This window comes from Myxine glutinosa, chromosome 11 (genome assembly GCF_964187855.1).
Source record: "Myxine glutinosa chromosome 11, kmMyxGlut1.1, whole genome shotgun sequence".
NCBI classification, from domain to species: Eukaryota; Metazoa; Chordata; class Myxini; order Myxiniformes; family Myxinidae; genus Myxine; species Myxine glutinosa.
The window spans coordinates 30,862,198-30,883,433 of record NC_136271.1 but is presented as its reverse complement, the minus strand read 5'-3'; the positions used below and the strand labels follow the sequence as shown (position 1 = coordinate 30,883,433).

The 21,236-nt window shown below is 42.9% G+C and overlaps 1 protein-coding gene across 1 annotated transcript in view; it reads right to left on the bottom strand.

Moving 5' to 3' along the window:
• The window catches only part of LOC137436105 (laminin subunit alpha-5), a 196,992-nt gene that overhangs the window by 32,295 nt on the left and 143,461 nt on the right, over positions 1–21,236 (bottom strand). The window contains exons 55-60 of the mRNA XM_078786514.1: positions 16,472–16,568; positions 11,278–11,394; positions 9,230–9,409; positions 6,184–6,323; positions 5,835–6,014; positions 4,133–4,272 (exon numbers count right to left, since the gene is read on the bottom strand). Coding sequence (XP_078642640.1) covers positions 4,133–4,272; positions 5,835–6,014; positions 6,184–6,323; positions 9,230–9,409; positions 11,278–11,394; positions 16,472–16,568 — 854 coding nt within the window. The remainder of the gene's footprint in view (positions 1–4,132; positions 4,273–5,834; positions 6,015–6,183; positions 6,324–9,229; positions 9,410–11,277; positions 11,395–16,471; positions 16,569–21,236) is intronic.

Below are 21,236 nucleotides of genomic sequence, written 5' to 3'. Positions count from 1 at the left end.
GTAGACAAATTTGCACAATCCCCCCTTAAAATCCCCCTAACAGACCAGACTATAGTGGCTGGTGCTCTGAAGCCTGCATGTGGTGGCCCTGTTTTGACTTTTCCGACCAGAGCAACGTCAAAAGCTGAGCGACGGTTAAATAACTCAGCAATGCCAGAAATTCAGGGGCGGTGGTTAAATAACTCAGCAATGCTCGGAAGTCAGGGGCGGTGGTTAAATAACTCAGCAATGCTAGGAAGTCAGGGGCGGTGGTTAAAAAACTCAGCAATGCTTAGAAGTCATGGGCGGTTGTTAAATAACTCAACAATGCTAGAAAATCAGGGGCAGTGTTTAAATAACTCAGCAATGCTGGTAAGTCATGGGCGGTGGTTAAATAACTCAGCAATGCCAGGAAGTCGGGGGCCGAGGTTAAATAACACAGCAATGCGATGAAGTCAGGGGCAGTGGTTAAATAACTCAGCAAAGCGATGAAGTCAGGGGCGGTGGTTAAATAACTCAGCAATGCTGGTAAGTCATGGGCGGTGGTTATATAACTCAGCAATGCCAGAAAATCAGGGGCGGCAGCTAAATAACTCAGCAATGCAAGGAAGTCAGAGGCGGTGGTTAAATAACTCAGCAATGCCAGAAAATCAGGGGCGGAAGTTAAATAACTCAGCAATGCAATGAAGTCAGGGGCGGTGGTTAAATAACTCAGCAATGCTCAGAAGTCATGGGCGGTGGTTAAAAAACTCAGCAATGCTAGAAAATGAGGGGCGGAGATTAAATAACTCAGCAATACTAGAAAATCAGGGGCGGCAGTTAAACAACTCAGCAATGCTAGTAAATCATGGGCGGAGGTTAAATCACTCAGCAATGCTAGAAAATCAGGGGCGGTGGTTAAATAACTCAGCAATGCCAGAAAATCAGGGGCGGCAGTTAAATAACTAAGCAATACTAGAAAATGAGTGGCGGAGGTTAAATAACTCAGCAATACTAGAAAATCAGGGGTGGCAGTTAAATAACTAAGCAATACTAGAAAATGAGTGGCGGAGGTTAAATAATTCAGCAATACTAGAAAATCAGGGGCGGCAGTTAAACAACTCAGCAATGCTAGAAAATGAGGGGTGGAGGCTAAATAACTCAGCAATACTAGAAAATCAGGGGCGGCAGTTAAACAACTCAGCAATGCTAGTAAATCATGGGCGGAGGTTAAATAACTCAGCAATGCTAGAAAATCAGGGGCGGTGGTTAAATAACTCAGCAATGCCAGAAAATGAGGGGCGGAGGTTAAATAACCCAGCAATACTAGAAAATCAGGGGCGGCAGTTAAATAACTCAGCAATGCTCGTAAATCATGGGCGGAGGTTAAATAACTCAGCAATGCTAGAAAATCAGGGGCAGTGGTTAAATCACTCAGCAATGCCAGAAAATCAGGGGCGGCAGTTAAATAACTAAGCAATGCAATGAAGTCAGAGGCGGTGGTTAAATAACTCAGCAATGCTAGAAAATCAGGGGCGGCAGTTAAATAACTCAGCAATGCAATGAAGTCAGGGGTGGTGGTTAAATAACTCAGGAATGCCAGAAAATCAGGGGCGGCGGTTAAATAACTCAGCAATGCTGGTAAGTCATGGGCGGTGGTTAAATAACTCAATAATGCTTGGAAGTCATGGGCGGTTGTTAAATAACTCAACAATGCTAGAAAATCAGGGGCAGTGTTTAAATAACTCAGCAATGCCAGGAAGTCAGGGGCAGTGGTTAAATAACACAGCAATGCGATGAAGTCAGGGGCAGTGGTTAAATAACTCAGCAATGCGATGAAGTCAGGGGTGGTGGTTAAATAACTCCGCAATGCCAGAAAATCAGGGGCGGCAGCGAAATAACTCAGCAATGCAAGGAAGTCAGAGGCGCTGGTTAAATAACTCAGCAATGCCAGAAAATCAGGAGCGGCAGTTAAATAACTCAGCAATGCTCGGAAGTCATGGGCGGTGGTTAAAAAACTCAGCAATGCTAGAAAATGAGTGGCGGAGGTTAAATAACTCAGCAATACTAGAAAATCAGGGGCGGCAGTTAAACAACTCAGCAATGCTAGTAAATCATGGGCGGAGGTTAAATAACTCAGCAATGCTAGAAAATCAGGGGCGGTGGTTAAATAACTCAGCAATGCCAGAAAATCAGGGGCGGCAGTTAAATAACTAAGCAATACTAGAAAATGAGGGGCGGAGGTTAAATAACTCAGCAATACTAGAAAATCAGGGGTGGCAGTTAAACAACTCAACAATGCTAGAAAATGAGGGGTGGAGGTTAAATAACTCAGCAATACTAGAAAATCAGGGGTGGCAGTTAAACAACTCAGCAATGCTAGTAAATCATGGGCGGAGGTTAAATAACTCAGCAATGCTAGAAAATCAGGGGCGGTGGTTAAATAACTCAGCAATGCCAGAAAATGAGGGGCGGAGGTTAAATAACCCAGCAATCCTAGAAAATCAGGGGCGGTGGTTAAATAACTCAACAATGCCCGAAAATCAGGGGCGGCAGTTAAATAACTAAGCAATGCAATGAAGTCAGAGGCGGTGGTTAAATTACTCAGTAATGCTCGGAAGTCGGGGGCGATGGTTAAATAACTCAGCAATGCTAGGAAGTCAGGGGAGGTGGTTAAAAAACTCAGCAATGCTAGGAAGTCAGGAGCGGTGGTTAAATAACTCAATAATGCTTGGAAGTCATGGGCGGTTGTTAAATAACTCAACAATGCTAGAAAATCAGGGGCAGTGTTTAAATAACTCAGCAATGCCAGGAAGTCGGGGGCCGAGGTAAAATAACACAGCAATGCGATGAAGTCAGGGGCAGTGGTTAAATAACTCAGCAATGCGATGAAGCCAGGGGCGGTGGTTAAATAACTCAGCAATGCTGGTAAGTCATGGGCGGTGGTTAAATAACTCAGAAATGCCAGAAAATCAGGGGCGGCAGCTAAATAACTCAGCAATGCAAGGAAGTCAGAGGCGGTGGTTAAATAACTCAGCAATGCTAGAAAATCAGGGGCGGCAGCTAAATAACTCAGCAATGCAATGAAGTCAGGGGCGGTGGTTAAATAACTCAGCAATGCTCGGAAGCCATGGGCGGTGGTTACATAACTCAGCAATGCTAGAAAATGAGGGGCGGAGGTTAAATAACTCAGCAATGCTAGAAAATCAGGGGCGGCAGTTAAACAACTCAGCAATGCTAGTAAATCATGGGCGGAGGTTAAATAACTCAGCAATGCTAGAAAATCAGGGGCGGTGGTTAAATAACTCAGCAATGCCAGAAAATCAGGGGCAGCAGTTAAATAACTAAGCAATGCAATGAAGTCAGAGGCGGTGGTTAAATAACTCAGCAATGCTGGTAAGTCATGGGCAGTGGTTAAACAACTCAGCAATACCATAAAATCAGGGGCGGCAGTTAAATAACTCAGCAATGCTCTGAAGTCAGGGGCGGTGGTTAAATAACTCAGCAATGCTCGGAAGTCAGGGGCGGTGGTTAAATAACTCACCAATGCTCTGAAGTCAGGGGCAGTGGTTAAATAACTCAGCCATGCTAGGAAGTCAGGGGTGGCGGTTAAATAAATCAGCAATGCAAGGAAGTCAGGGGCGGTGGTTAAATAACTCAGCAATGCTAGTAAGTCATGGGCGGCGGTAAAATAACTCAGCAATGCTAGTAAGTCATGGGCGGTAGTTAAATTACTCAGTAATGCTCGGAAGTCGGGGGCAGTGGTTAAATAACTCAGCAATGCAATGACGTCAGGGGCGGTGGTTAAATAACTCAGCAATGCTCGGAAGTCGGGGGCGACAATTACATAACTCCAGCAATGCTCGGAAGTCGGGGGCGACAATTACATACAATGACTTGGCTACCTGTTGCCTTGCAAGAAAGGTTTTGGCTGATCAAAGGCTAAGCCCACTACCCACAATTCCAGTTAAGCAACGGAAAGGGCATGTGGCTATTAAAAACTCTTTTACCACAGGTCCTCCAGGTTGGGGGTTTGGCAACGAGCCAGTAGTCTGTCGGTGTAAACTGGTACTTTGCTACAGAAGATGTAAGATCTTACTTGTCGAAATATATGATGATGAGAAGTACTAAGTAAGTATTGTATGTGTAAACTGCAGCAAAATACAGAACTTGCCTCTCAAATCGAATCATTGCAAAGCGTTCTCTTGTGATCTTGGCATCGTCTCTTGGGAATCTGATGCTTCGTTCTCCATCCCCAAGGTTGCACACAAACACCACCTGCTTGTTCTCCAAGTATGCACCGATGTAGTCCCCCTACATGAAGTCAAAGCAAAGTATAGAGGTTTTTTTTTTAACAATCTACTCACATTTTGCTCCGCTGTAAGATCTTCGAGGGTGGTACAAGATTAACATCCATCGTATTGGTAAATTAGATAATCTTTAAAAAGCTAGACTACTGAAGGTTTGTGGAATGGGTTGTTGCAATTTCCGTGCAAGGCAATGGAACAGCTGCACAAAGCAAGCCGGCAGTTCCGAGACATCATTGAACATGTCATGTGCTGAGGAACAGCATTATGTGATGAAGCTTCTGGGAAATTAAAATGTCAAAACGACTGAACTTTAAAGGAGTTTACTTGTAAAATTCAGTGTTAAGTGTGCTCTAGTGGTGTTAAGTGCATTTTTTAACTTACTTTGGACACATATTTAACAGTTATTTTGTTGGACGCCCTTTGATTTTGAAGATTAATGACTTGGCTTTTTGATGCAGACTCCTTCGGAAACTGTAGATCCTGAATCCGGAAAGCTTTGTCCTTCCATTCTATGGACAAATTTTAGATTGCAATTGAACCACCTTCCTCCCAGACTCACAGCGGATGCTCTGTGCCAGCATGTCTACTTTGAATGTCTCTCCACCATCATTTATAAAGAAAAAAAAAGAGCACCAACTTGTTCGGCCGAATTATGTTTTGAATGTTCATGTATATTGCTCGTCGTGAATATACGCTCTCGTATGGTCACAAAAAATGTAGGATAACCTTGATGCAGCACCACCTATCACAAGGAATCGCCTTTAGGGGCCATTTTTCCCTGCAGAGCAGGGGTTGGCCTTTTTTCGGGCACCGTGGTCCCCTTTTTGAAGCAATGTTTTATGGCCGGATGCCCTTTTTGCTGCCAACCCTGTTAATCGCCTCTTGCGACACACAGGGAATTGCCAGTGAACTGGTGCTCGATTTGCCGACCTTGGAGGGATGACAGGCTGAGTCAACCCCCATGGTGTTAATTCAGCGATTGACCAGGATTCGAGCCCAGGATCCTAGGATCCCAAGCCGTCACCCTAACCGCTAAGCCAACACCAGGCTATACCACCTATCACAAGCAATTACATAAAAGATTGTGAGCCGTTAAAGTCATGCTGCAAGTAAAAGTCTGGTTATCTATCTTCTTCTATCTTCTCATTCTTATATATTATTTATTATTTATATATATATATAAAAGATAAGTTTTTGTTTGTTTGTTTGTTTGTTTGTTTGTCTGCACGCGCTAATCTCCTGAACGGTGAAAGATAGGAGGAAACCTCTGAAACAAAAAATGTCGGGACGGGCCCCGGAAAGGTTATAGGCTAGGTGGCGAGGCCGGTCGAGGCCGCCTCGGCCGGGCTGGGCCCATTTCGCAATTAAAAGCTGAGCTGAATTATAGTAGTCAATCTTCTACGGCCGCGAGTAAAAGCTGAATTCTAGTAGTAAATTCATTCAAAAAGAACCCGCGCAAAGCCGAGTGCATTCGGCTAGTATATGATGATAGAACAAGCACAATGCTTTTTTACACTGCAAGATTTACTCATGCTTCAAAGATTCCCACGTACATCACGTACGTACATTTCTTTTGCCCAGATATAGCAGGAACTGATTCTCGTTGACCGTATCATCTCCACGATTCGGTGGTTCCATGTCTTGGATGTAGAATTCCATGGAGGTGTATGGCCGGAGGTCATCCAGCCCCTCTGGCAAACGCACTTCCACACCGGATTTACCGTTGAACTTCATTGATACCTTTACCTGTAAGGCAAACGTTTGCTCACTTTATATGGAAAGGAAACAAATGTACACAAACGCCTCCCACATTATGCAATAACAATTGTGATTAATGATGGAAGACGATGGAAGAAAGCTCTGATGAAATGATGGAAGAAAGCTCAAAGTAGACATAATGCAATGGATTTCATACCCGATTTGCAGATCGCCGGGCCTCTTCAATGATGTCACGGATTTTGTTAATGTCAACAGTGGCATTTGCTGCATCCCCTAGAATCTCCACCTCTGATAACCGTTTTAGTAGGCTTGGTATCAGGTTCTCCGCTTCATTTACTGCAGGCATATTGCAAAAACCATCAGCAAAGGACCTTCTTTCTGCACATTGCCTTTTGTTTAAAAGTTTTTTTTGGAGAATAATAATTTTGGAGAAAAACAGACCAGAACATTGTAGTATATGGAGGACATAGTGGAAAGGGAGTGGAAACACACCAACAGCATTCTAGAGGGACACTTGGAGGACGAATTTGCATGAGGAAGATTGAGATCAACAGGAAGGAAAGGAGGGGAGTTGGAGGAGAGGACACATGAGGGTGAACAAGCTGGACACCAGGTCAAGCACAGCAAGAGGAGGAAGGCAAAACCAGTGATGAAACATAAGTAGAACAAGAAAATTGAAAAGAGTGTGGGCGCAGCGGATGGTTAATAAGGGTAGAAACGATTACGAGATTGGACGGGGGACGACCTAAGGTGGTTGTGAACAAGTGCCCTGAAGGCCTGGAGGAAATAGTGGGATAGAACAGACTGAGGAAGTTGGTTCTACAGATGAGAGAAAATAGGAACAAAGGAGTTAAGGTGAGCAACGAGTCTGAATTTTGGGAGTTTCACCAAAAGGGGACAGATTGTGTGCACCCTGTAGAAACCTGGGTGGGACATAGCATGGAAAGGGCAGAGGATGCAAAACCAGAAAGGAGATGGTAGAAGACGGAGAGGCTACTGACCTGTCTGCGATGTGAAAGTGATAGGCCCAGCTACAGTGAAAGTGATAGGCCCAAAGACTCAGCTACATTGTGAGATATTCAAACGATTTGGAGGGTCTTCAAGACAATATTGTTTAAGTTGAGAAAATAAAACTGAGAAAAGGATGAGAAGGTGGGATGATAAGAGAGAGAAAGGGGGGGAGGAAGGGAGAAGTGAGCATAGAAGAGATAGGAATCAGAGGAAAGAAGATAAGAAGCCATATGGAGGGATTTGCCATGCAGAAGCAGGGAGGGGAGGGGGGAAGGGGGTGGGGGGAGATGGGTCAAAAATTGTAACACCCTTGTGGATTGTCTTAAGGTAAAGGAGCCTAAAGGAGATTCTTCAGGAAAAAGGTAAACAACAACGACCACACTGTGGTCACAACCTATGACAAAATCCGGTAACGGGCCGATTAGGAAACGTGCATTTAAAGCACTCTTAAAAGATGAACAGCGTGATTGGGAAACACATTTATTGCGCTATTAAAAGATGAACTCGACACTTCTCATCCATGTCACTCGCCACCACGGTTATATCAGAACACGCTGATTTGTCACAGGGTCACAAATTTATTAACTCCAATATGGGACCGTTCAAAAATTACGTAACGGTCTTTTTAAACTTCACATTATGGCCATAATAGTATTGTTCGCAATGGTATTTTTTATGAGTAATTTCCGTAACGCAATGCATGGTTATGCAACGTAATGCTTGATTACCGTAATTTTGTCTCGGTGCTACAGTGGGTGGAGTCAAGTGAAATATGTGGGTGTGGTCCGGCAGTTGTCCGACCAATGTGTGAACATTTCAAAAATCGATGCACAACAAGAACCCCAACAACAACAATAACCCCAACAACAACAACAGCAATGCAAATCTCTTTAAAACCTGCGACATGTTGCAGGTAAAAATGGTCGCATTAATGACAATGACAATAGGTCATATACTTACTGGAGAACACTTGTTGAAACAGTATTATTCAAGGAGATGGAAGAGACCTCATGGTTTCTCCCATAATTCAATTACTGAGCTTTACTACACCCACTGAGATTCTCTTCTCGCCCTTCTGCAATTATATTGCTCTTCTTACGCTGCGATGCATCCATTTATTGTTACCTGACTGCTTTCCAGTTGTCCTCGTTTGGCTATCAATCCATTGCTCCCTGTATTTTTCAATAGTTTTTATTTTTACATTCCATTAAGGAAGTACTACAATTATTAGGTGGCAACGTTGAAATGGTATGAAATCACCATATTGCTTTACAAGATACTAGCAGAAGTACCCGACATTGCCGGGCGGGGGAGGGGAGGGGAGGGGAACGGGGGGGAGGGGAGGGGAACGGGGGGGAGGGGAGAAGAGTGGGAGAAGGAGGGGGGAGGGGAGGGGGGAAGGGGAGAGGGGGGAGGGGAGGAGGGAGGGGGGAGGGGAGGGGGGGAGGGGAGGGGGAGGGGGGAGGGGGGAAAGGGGGGGATATGATGATGATTACAAGATATGATGTCTCATACTATTTGAGTGTTGTCACTTCTCAAATGCAGTACTAACCCCCAAAGTCTAACACGATGATGCACAAGGCTTAATACAGAAATGATACGAGATTACATCAAACACTGGAGTTAGACATACTCCATATGCGATATTGTGCTGATTACCCAGCTGGCTCAAGCTGACAGTGACTTCGGTTGGGTTGTCCACTCCTCTTATATGCTGTACGAGAATGTCACGTGATGATCGTTGGTGGCAAATGTCACATGACGAGTGTTGTTGAGTCTCACATGACCGTTTTTGCTCACATGGCAGACAACGATGAACCTTCCCAAGCACCCAGTGCCATATGTAGGGGCTTGGGATGAATTGAAGCGAAGACCTGCAATCTCCCCCAAATAGCTTCCTCTACTCCTCTCTCCAAATAGATTTAAATTCCAGGACTTCATTTAACCTCTTGTCATTATATCTTCCTGAATGAATCATAAACGTCATCAACTTACTTCAGGAAATTAATTCAGTTGAGTCATGTATCTGCCAGGAGTACGACCAGGGGGCAATGCATCAGCAGCACAGCTGTACCACAGAAAAGGTGCTCTGCAGAGCCATGTGCCCCATATGGAAGAGGAAAGCTTCTCTTGAATGAAAAACTCATATCCATGGAATTTATCACAAAATACATGCAGGGAACATAATTCAACATTCCAGATTGAAGTTTTTTGTAAAACACAGGACTTACTTATCCTGCTGGTCTCATTGAGAGCGCGTTCAAATTCCATATTTGCGCTGCTTGAAATAGATCTCTTTAATTTTTCAGCTTCCTCTTGCAGGAGCTTTAGTTCATCCTCGACTTGCTTTGCCACACGAGATGCATCATCTGCGTCTCGTTGGGCAGCATCAATGGCGTCCTGCATTCCATCTGACACACACACACACACACACACACACACACACACACACACACACGATTAACCAAATGCATCTTTCCTTGTGAGTTGTTAATCCACTCATTATAATAAACATATACATCAGGGGCTTGTGAAGCACATTCATATTTGCTGGCCTTTCTTCTTTTTGCCTTTAAAAAATATGATTTATCTTTATTTTTAAAATTAATTTTAAAAATATTTTTAGAATAATTAAATATTATTCCAAAAATATATATTTTAAATAATAATAATAATTATAAAAATTCTTCTTCTTCTTTTATCCTCACCTGTTTTATAACTCTCTTTTTATTAATATTTTTTATTTCTAACCTTGCCTTGTCTTCACCTTCGCCATCGAAAGTGGGAGGAGATTACGTTTTCATCCCTGTCTGTTTGTTTGTCTGTGAACAGGATATCTCAAAAAGTTGAGGACAGATTATGACAAAACTATGTGGACAGGTTGCTTGTTTGCCAAGGATGAAATGGTTAGAATTTGGTGAAGATCTGGATCTGATAATTCTTTAAGTGATTCTTCACCATTGAGAGAGAGCAAGTGCACTGGTTCCCAATGTTTTCGAGCTTGCTCCCCATCTTGTGTTGGTGACCTTATTCAGGATGTTATTTCGTGCGCTCACTTTTAGTTCTTGGCGGGTGTAGCTCCCCCTGATATAAGAAGAACGGTAGGCAGCAAGAAAGAGCGACACCGTCAAACATCAGATGAGAGGCACTCTCTGCATGGTCATACACCGACACTCAGCCGCCGAAAGTCAAGGAAGAGCTTCGTGAACAGTGTCGTTTCATTACAATCAACCCCATCTAAAACCCGCATCACTTTGTAGAAAGACAGGCTTGCCAGTCTCGGACAACCCCCAGCGATGGAAATTCTACCTGATGAAAGCCCCCCCCCACCCCCCCGACCCCCCAGGAGCTAATTGCAACTGGGTAACATGGAAGTGCCTTAACAGACTTAGGACTGGTGTAGGTCGTTCAAATGTGTCACTAAACAAATGGGGATACACAACCAGCCCGACTGGAACTGAGCCACAGACCATGCAACATCTCCTGAGGAGGAACCCTGCACTGTTGCAGATCTTGCTGAATTCAACAACAAGGTGCAAAAATGTGTCCAGGTTTGGCTGGGCCATGTGTAGACTGTCCGTGCACACGATAAGAACAAGACCATTGAGAGATGGGGCAAGCAACGATATCTCAAAGTTGTGGACGGATTTGGACGAAACTTGGCGGACAGGTTGTGTGTGCGACAAGGACAAGGACAAATCAATTAGATTTTGGTGAAGATCTGAATATGGATCCGAATACGAGAATTTAAAATTTTTTTAAAAAGTGATTCTTCACCATTGGGCATTGAGTGATCGAGCCAAAAACGATGTGTAGCACGATATCTCATAAGGTTGAGGACGGATTTTGACAAAACTTGGTGGATGAGTCGGGTAGGTGACAAGAGCACTCCAGCGAGTGTTATTCCAGTTCTCCATATATTTGCCAGTAAGGTTTTTATGTGGTTTCTGCACCCTTGTATGTACGGTGTCCTTCAACTTTAAGGGCATTGCAAAAAAAGTGTTATAATAACCATCTTGGCCTGCAGAAGAAGCCTGCTGCTCAAGAATGGTGTTCATATAAACTTTTGTAAATCATATATGGACATTGCATGCTCCTTCTCTTGGTAGAGGTATAACATAATGCCAGGTGAAGATCTCTTCAATGTTTGAATGGCAGGAAACTCAGTGTCACCAATATGCAAAAAAAACAAACATGGAAAGCAAAACACGCTAACTGAGACTAAAATATTTATGATTAAGAGTTTTAAAGGATTATTCGTGCAAGGTGTAAACCATACCTCTGTTCACTCCATTGAGGTCACCCTGCACCTTATGATGTTCAGATTGCAGGTCAGCGAGCTTTTGCTTTGCAACATTTGCTTTCTGTTGTGCTCTATTGAGGTCATCCTCGAGGCCTGGGAAAAGAAGAAGTTCATTTTCAATTATTCCACTTGCAGAAGCCTTGTAATCTGAATAACGAAAAGGAGGTTTACAAGCACTAGAATGGAGAACTGGCAAATCAGCCACCGAAGGCACCCCGGCAATGCTGTGCTGGAAGATGTTATTAATTTTTTTATTTGGCATGGGGGCGGTGTACTATGAATGTATCTGTACTTGTTTGTTTGCTTGTCCGGGCGATATCTCAGCCATTCTTTGAGCTCGGAAGCTGAAATTTGGCCGCAATAGTGAGTAAGCGCTTTGGCAAAACGATAATTTTTGATTTTTTGATTAATCAATTAATTGATTAGTTACCTAATTATTATCGATTTATTAATCACTTATTTATTTCCTTTCTAATCTGGGCAATATCTCAGGCACCTTTTGAGCTGGGAAGCTGATATTTGGACACAATGACCAAGTGATTTGGCTGTAAAGGGTATTTTTGATTTATTGATTAATCAATTAATCGATTTATTTTTTAATTATTCGATTAATTATTTTATTGATTACTTTTCAAAAAGTTACAGATTTGGATGAAACGGTGGTGGTTTAGGAATGCTATTAGCCAAATGATTAATAAATTAATTATTTCATCATTATTATTTATTTATTTTAATTATTAATCACTTATTTATTTTCTTTCTCATCCAGACAATATCTCAGTCATTTTTTGAGCTAGGAAACTGATATATGGACACACAATGACTAAGTGATTTGGCTATTGAAGGGTATTTTTGATTTATTGATTCATCAAATTAATCAATTAATTAATTTATTGATTAATCAAGTAATGAATAAATTATTTACTTTTTGATCAATTTAATTAATTTTCAAAAAGTTACACCTTCGGATGAAATACTTGTGGTTTGGATATGCTATTAGCCAATTGATAAAAAAATTAATTATTTGACGTTTAGCATTTATTTATTTAATTACGCAATTAATCAGTCAATTAATTGTACATCTCTCCTTCCCTATACAGGCTAACCCCCGCTCTAGCAGGGAAAATGGCCTTAAAATGTCTGTTGTTGTTGTTGTGTGTCTCCTTCCCTAAACTGTCTCTACGTGCTGCATGGTGGCATTACGGGGCGCCTTCGGCCTTCGCCTTGGGGGCCCCGGCAATGTCGCATGCTGGAGGATGTTATTTATTTCCTTGGCATGGGGGCGGTGTACTTTGAATATATCTGTACTTGAAAATGAATGAATGTCTCCTTCATTTTCATCAATTAAATTATATCTACAACAGTATACAAGTAATTTTCTACAATATATCACCCAAGTATACACAAATTTACAAGATGTTACAATGAACACTTTTGATTCAGCTTTGAATTATGTGGATAATGACGATACATAAACGTATATGTATCATATTACAATAATAATAGGGTCAGGGTTAGGGTTAGGGCTGTTAGGGTTAGGATTCGCTACCATTTTCCATAGTATGTTGGTCTTTTAACATTGGAATACTACCAAACATGACATTTAGTTGACAGAGAGGGTTTTGACAGTTTGGTATTGGAAAAATATGACTTACAAAAAAAGTATTTATGGTATAACACATTTTAATGGGAAATGGCATTTTTATAATGTTTCACTATAATCATGAAAAAAAATTTAAAGACAAATATTTAATCTCGATTTTCATTTTGTCTATTTGTTCCACTTTTACCTCCCCTCAACAAGGAAAAAAAAAAAGTGGTGAATAATACATATAACTGGCTATGTTTTCCCCCTTGTACCTTTAGCAGGAGAATCCAAGATTGCATATTGCATAAAACTCAGGTTGCATAAAATCGCAGGTCATTTTATAAAGAAAATCTAAAAAATTGCAACGCTTTCAAAACCTACATCTACCCTGGTGATGACCAGGGATGACCATGACCTCCATATATGTACCTAACAACACAAACCAATGAAAACTTTCTACCAGACGAAGTAACCCAACTCCTTAAATAGGCCTCTTTTTCATTTTGGCCACTCTACTTCATGTTACTGCCCTAGTTTGTTCTGCTGAAATAAATGTTGGTTATTGTGAATACTGTTAATTTTAATTAATTATAATTGATTTTATTTGTAAAGGGAGTTGGGGATATTAAATTATCATCATGCGCTATGTGAACCGAGCATTGTTATTCTTATTATTGTGTGTGTATGTGTGCCTGGCTGGGCCGCAACTGTTTAACCATTTGAGCTTTTGTCATAAAATTTTCAACAAACTTTTATTATGAGAATATGGAGAAGACAAATGAATAATTTTATCAAGAGGTCAAAGGTCAGCATCACCTAAAATCATCAATTTTCATCCAATTGATCTGAAATTTCAATTTACCATTTGAGCTTTGTCACCAAATCTTCAACAAAGCTTTATGATGAGAATATGGAGTAGACAAATTAATAAATAGGTTAAAAGGTCCAAAGGTCAGCATCACATATGATCATCAATTTTCATTAAATTGACCTGAAATTTTAAGAATTTGCATATTCATTGGGTCACTGAATTGCTTCACCAATCAAAAGCGAGAAGCCGATTTCTTTTCGGTCAAAGGTCAAGGTTGTATAAAAATCGCAATTTTAATTTTGTATTTTTTTCAGTTGTTTTTGTGATGTTAAGTATTCGGTAGAAGAACAAGAAGAAGACGTCGAAATACAAAAGTGGATGCGGATGGGCTTTGCATTTTCAAATGCTTTCTAGTTCTATAGAGATATCTGCAAAAAAGCTCATCATTGTTTGTTATTTTCACGAGTGAATGTGTTTACTGTGTGAAGTGTGTCGGGTGTGGAAGAGGAGGTTCCAAGGTGGCAGGATGGGGGAGAGAGGAGAGGTAATTATATTTGAGGAGGTCAAAAGTTTATATGGATGAGATGCTCTGCTCTGTCCGAAACATGCAAAAAGGAGATTTTTTTTTTTTTTTTTTGTATACAAGATCGAGGCTCGTGAAAGAGCGAACATTAATCACACAGAAAGACAAACAGACACACAAAACAAATAACATCGGGAGCGGTAGACAAGATGGGGAGAGAGGGGGAAGGACACAAACACAACATTTGAGAGCAGGGACCGAGAGACATGGAGACATCGAGAGAACTGTGGGAGGGAGAGGGCTTTGGGGAGGAGGCATGGGAAGGGGGGGGGGGGGGTGGGAGAGGTATAAAACATATGGACACTGCCAAGACTTCCAGGAAAGAAGTTGGAATTTCAAACAAGGTGGATCTGGGGTGAATTAGTGGGGGTAGAAAAGATCAAGGTTTTGGATGGGGGAAGATAAGAGATGGTGGTGAACAGCTGTTTTGAAGACCTGGAGGGAGGAGTGTGATTGAAGTGAGTGTGGGAGTTTGTTCCAGAGGCGGGAGAAAAGAGGAATGAAAGAGTGAAGGTGAGCAGAGAGCCGAGATTTCGGCAGTTTAACCATCAGAGGGTTGCTGGCAGATCTTGTGCGACCTGTAGGATTATTTGGGGGACAGAGCACAGAGAGAGCTGGGGGAGCAAGGCCGGAGAGGAGTCGGTAGAAGACAGAAAGACCACCTACCTGCCTGCGGTGAGTGAGTGAAAGGCCCTCAGAGATAGCTTCATCGCGGGAGATTCCAATGATTCTGAAAGCTTTGGATTCAACAGCGTGAAGCCGAGCCAGGTGTGAGGCAGGAGCTTTGGACCTTAAACATATTTAAGGATATCGAAGCATACGCACAAATAAAAAATACTTTATATATTTCCTTTACAATGACATATACCATTGTGTTGAAAAATAAACGGTTGATATGTCTTGGACTGTTATATTTCATTCATATAACTTATGTTATATATATATATATATATATATATTTCATTCATATAGCTATTGTAAATACTTTTTTGACTCTCGTATAGTAATCAACGGTTGTTCAACTTTTAAAGTCTCAGTGTTCTTTAGTTAATACAAGGATCTGATACTCGTGGCCCTCGCCTTTTGGGTGGTATGAGAAATAGATTTGTGTAATATGAAAGCTAAATCTTGAATGTTTTTATAAATATTGCATGCACAAGCCAAGTTATTGAGATGGTTTCCCTGGCAACATAATTCATCCAATCACAGCCTTGATCTAATCAGGTTGAGATAATGTCATGAGGAATACATATCTGCAACATGAAAGCTAAATGTTCGAGGGTTTTTGAAATGTCATGTACACAAAAGACCATGGACAGATGATCAGTCGGTTGGTCAGAGCTCATTTTAATGTCCCGTCTCCGACCTTGTAAGAGGAGCAGGGGAATATAATATGAAATGCCTTACGAAGGAACTTCAAAGCAGCAGGAGGCCATTAGGCCCAGCAATTCTAAGTCGTGATTGCCGACCTATAGTTGTTTGTCCGTGCTCTGTCATCAAGCAAGGAGGCAACGCCTACCATTTTAAACCCTAAATGCACTGATGTAGGGAGGGGGGTGGGGAAGGTTGGGGAGCCCCCCTCCTCGAAAATTTTCGCACATTTTTTTCGCAACCACAGGGGATTTCGATATCTCCCCGCGTGACATTTTTCTCTCGGGCATTGCCCACATTTTTATACCACATAGTCTACGTCCAAATAAGACTTACCGTTCAGGTGTCACATGACAATTAGTAGTCACATTTTCTAAAAAAAACTGCAATTTTTGCATATGTCTATGTACAATACACACATGTGAATACGGGATACAGGCATTAGGACACTGACGGTGTGAATTAATTGGCCTGTAATTTATTTTGAGTGTTTTAGCATGTTGTCTAAGACATACATATTAACATATTGCAGAACTAATGAGGCAATAATTAGACAAAATAGCATATTATATCCTGCTAATTTGCATATTATGAACAAATTAGCATATTATGTCCTGCTAATATGCATATCATGAACAAATTAGCACATTATATGCATATAATTAGCCAAATTAGCATATTATGTCCCGCTAATATGCATATTATGAACAAATTAGCATATTATATGCATATAATTAGACAAATTAGCATATTATGAACCAATCCCTGAGACAGCAATGGCTGAAGTAGAATAAAGGTGTCTCAGTTCATGACTTACGCTCGAGTCCCAATCTGTTATTACTCTCTGCAAGAAGTCGGTCACTGATGGCCTTGGCATCAGTTGCCTTTCTTCCGAGGTCTTCTCGTCTAACTTCCTGCAACGCATGGGGAATAACAAAGACTTCGTATCTATGTTCCAGTTTTCCATTGAGATGCATCCAGATACATTTTCATCACACAACACCCAAGCAAAACTGATAAGAACTCTCAGATGAGGAATGAGCAGCCAGTAAAGAGTTTTTTTTTTTTTTTTGAAAACAGAGTCGAGGCTCGTGAAAGAGCTAACATTTATCAAACAAACAAATCAAACAAACAAGTAAACAAAGTATATAAAAATGGGAGCGGTCGACAAGATGGGGAGAGAAGGGGAGGAAGCACACAAACACAATATTTGAGGGCAGGGACATCGGGAGATGTGTGGGAGCCAGAGGGCCTGGGCAGAGGCAGGATAGGTATAAAACGCAAGGACACCAAGGACTTCCAGGAAAGGAGACAAAAGTCACCTCAAAAAAGTGGATTTGGGGTGAAATTAGCGGGGGTAAAAAAGATCAAGGTTTTGGATTGGGGAAGATAAGAGATAGTGGTGAACAGCCGTTTTAAAGACCTGGAGGGAGGAGTGGGATTGAAGAGAGTGAGAGAGTTTGTTCCAGAGGCGGGAGAAAAGAGGAATGAAGGAGTGAAGGTGAGCAGAGAGTCTTGATTTTGGCAGTTTCACCATAAGAGGGTTGCAGGCAGATATTGTGCGACCTGCAGGAATATTTGGGGGACAGAGCCCAGAGAGAGCTGGGGGAGCAAGGCTGGAGAGCAGTCAGTAGAAGACGGAAAGACCACCAACCTGCCTGCGGCGAGTAAGTGAAAGGCCCTCGGAGATAGCCTCATCGCGGGAGATTCCAATGATTCTGAACGCTTTGATTTCAACAGCGTGAAGACGAGCTAGGTGTGAGGCAGGAGCACCAGCCCAGAGGGGAGAGCAGTATTCCATTGAGCTGCGGATGAAAGCCTTGTATGTGGTGAGGAGCTCAGGTGTGCCAAGGAAGGACTTCGCACGACGGAGGGTGCCCAGTCGGCGACTGGCTTTGGAGGCCAGCTTGGAAATGTGGTTTTCCCAGGAAAGATCATGGCAGATAGTGAGACCCAAAAGCTTGAGTGACAGAACTTCTTGGAGAGGATTATTCAGAAAGTAGATGGGAGGGTTGTCCAGTCGGTCTTTTCGGAGAGACATCGTAAGAGTGTGAGATTTGTCAGGATTGAAAGACATGTTCCACTTGTTTGCCCAGTCTGTGATTTGGTCCAGGTCTGCAGAGAGTGAGGAGGCTGCAGACTGCCGATCTGAGGGATGAGGAATGGAGCGGCAGAGAGTGGAGTCATCAGCAAAGAGATAGAGGATTTTCAAGAGAGTCAGAGAGATCATTGATGAAGACCAGAAAAAGCACAGGGCCCAGAACACTGCCTTGGGGAACTCCAGCCTGAACAGGAAGAGGAGATGAGAGAAACCCATTCAGGGCCACATGTTGACTACGACGAGAGAGGAAGTCCGCCAGCCATGCGTGGAGATTTCCATGGATACCAAAGGAGGAGGGTTTGGTGAGCAGAGCGGGGTGCCAGACTATATCGAAGGCACGTGATATGTCGAGGAAGACAGCTCTAATTTCCTGTTTGGCATTGAGGACCTCCATCCATTGTTGAGACAGCAGAAGCAGCATGTCCAGAGTAGAGTGACCTGGTCTGAAACCAAATTGATGATCAGAGATCAAGCCATTGGAGAAGAGGAAAGATTTCATATCCGAAGCAATGATGGATTCCATGACTTTGCTGATAATTGGGAGAAGGCTGATTGGTCTGTAGTTGCTAGGATCTGTTTTTGCACCTTTTTGTGCAAAGCGGTGATGTTGGCTGATTTCCAAGCAGATGGCAGTTGACCTTGAGCAAAAGAGAGGGTGAAGAGAACAGGCAGAGGGAGTGAAAGAGTGGAAGAACAGGATTTTAGGACCCGTGGGCTGATGCCGTCAGGACCAGTTGCAGAATCAGAGTCGAGGGTTGACATAAACTTTTCCACCTTGTCAGGAGGAAAGGACACGGAGTCCAGGAGCAGCTGGGTACGACTGGGTACGGTGGGTACAGAGAGGGATGGGTTTGGGACACAAGATTTAGAGGCAAACATAGAGTTGAGGCATTCAGCTTTTTCACGTGCGGAGTCAGCTGTGTAGCCGTTTGAGGTAAGGGAGGGGATGGAGGGGGAACAAACACCAGAAACAGATTTGACCAGACGCCACCAGGATTTGGAAGAGGGAGACAGATAAGAGAGTTCGGTCTTGAGAACGGAGAGATATTGTTTCCTGGCTCTCGTGAGGGTGGACACACACTTGTTTCGGGCTTTGTGAAAGGAAATTAGATTTCCTTCCGTTGGATTTGCTTTCCAGGAGACGAAGGCAAGTTGTTTCTGGGCAACAGCCTTACCACAAGATTCCGTGTACCATGGATGGGAGGAAGGGTATGACAACTGAAGACGAGATGGGATAAATCTGTGCATGAGAGAGAGCAATTTACTTTGGAAGAATTCCCAGGATGAGTTGATGTCAGAGGTGGTAGAGATGGGAGACCAGTCCAGATGATTGATGGCTGCTTGAAGAATGTGCCAGTTGGCCTGAGTGAAATGCCAGACTCGTCGACGCTGAGGAGGCTCCCTGAGAATGGTCAGAGAGATGTCCATTTTAACAAGCACATGATCAGATGAGCCGATTGGAGCAGAAGAAGAGCAGCAGACATTTTCAGGGAAGTTAGTCATAACCAAGTCCAGAAGAGAAGATGCTCCGTTGACTGAGATACGGGTCGGGAAATTGACAGATTGTGTCGGTCCCAGTGAGTCGCAGAAGTCCTTTGCTGAGGAGCCATGGCTGGTGAGAGAGGTACCCACACCCAGCCAACTGGCATGGTGACAATTGAAATCACCACATATGAGGAAGAGAGAGATAGGATGAGTAGACAGAAGTTGGTCCATATTATCAGACAGCGAGATGTAGATGGAGTCATCACTGTTTGGTGGACGGTACAACACACATATGAACAAGAGGTGGGAGCGAAGGGGAAGCCGTAGCCAGAGGTATTCCTGGGGGTGAGGTGGAGAGAGTGCAGTGCAGGGCGAGTGAGGAAGAGAGTTTTTGATAAAGATAGCAACCCCACCTCCAGGACGAGGCTCAGGTCTATCATACCGGAGGAGGGAGTAACCCGGGAGAGATACTAAGGAATCAGAGATATCATGAAGGAGGAAAGTTTCTGTTAAGCAGATCATGTCTGGTTTTACAGAAGCAACCTGTATGGAGAGATCAGTTGAGTTTGAACGAAGGCCCCGGATGTTTGAGGTCCATACAGTTAATGAAGAGGAAGGGGGAGCATCAGATACAGAACAGGGGGGAGGAGGGGTAGGGTAAGATGTGGAAGAGGTGGAAGAGGTAGGGAGAGCTGTTGAAGGTGTGTCAGAGATTTCAGAATAGCTCGGAGAAAGGGAAGGATGGGGTGGACAAAAGGTTTGATGGTGATTGGGTGAGGCACAATGAGGTGTTATTTGAGGAGGGGGAAGAGCGAGGCAGAAGGTTGGGGGAGATGGAGGTGAGAGTTGGAAGAGGGAAGAAGTGGGGAGGACGCTTTGAGGAGGGGGAGTGAGAGGGGGGAAATTGAGAAGAAATGAGGGTGGGGAGATTTGGAGGGGAGGGGTGAGGGGGGAGTCAAGGAGGGGAGGGGCGAGGGGGAGTGTTGGAGGGGAGGGGTGTGGGGGGAGTTTAGGAGAGAAGGGGAAAGGGGGGAGATTTGAAAGGGATGGGTGATGGGGAGGATTAGGAGGGGAGTGGCAAGGGGGAAGATTTGGAGGGGAGGGGTGATTGGGAAGATTTGGATGGGAGGGGTTATGGGGAAGATTTGGAGGGGAGGGGTGAGATTGGATTTTAGAAAGTGTACGATTAATGGGAAACGAACATTTATTGCAAAATGAGTTTCTTGTGACCTTCGAGTCAAAAATACGTTTAAGGATGCTGGAGGGAGGATGGAGTGCAGGAGAGTTTAGGGAATGTCGAAAAGAGGCACTGAAAGAGATGGAATTTTTTGGGGGGATGGATGGATTTGGTGAGCAAGTCGAAAGCAACCTTTTAAAGAAGAAGAAGAAAAAGGTGTTATAATATATGACGGAATACAGAACTTGAGGGGAAAGTGTAAACATTTTATTTATAAGGTTAATAACAGTGACCGTTAACAGTGAACAGTAATAACTGTTATTACAGTAACAGTAATAACAGTGAACGTCGTTCGAAGAACGAACGAACGAATAAGAACGAATAAACGAATGAGAACAAGGAATAAGAACAGAGAAGGAAATATATATATATATATATATTTTTGAGTTGATTTTAAAAGTTACTTTAAGAGTTACTTTTTTATATATTTTTTATGTTGAAGGCTCCAGGCATGGACTGTATAGTCGTCATCGAAAAGTGTATGGTGTTTGTTTGCGAGAGAGAGATTGAAGCTATCCCGGTAGCTATAGTTTGAATGAGACAAAAAGTAAGACCAGCAATCCTCACACGGAGAGTGTAAGATGGTTCTGGGCACCACTTTAACGCTCCTAAGTCACGACGGTAGTACTACCCTGGGCGGTTGCTGTCTACAACCTACTACCTACTTGACTGACATGCCTTAGTTAATTTGCATAGTTAATGATGTTCCTTATGTTATCCAAAAGTCATAGGACATGCAATTGTAATGACGACGCAAAA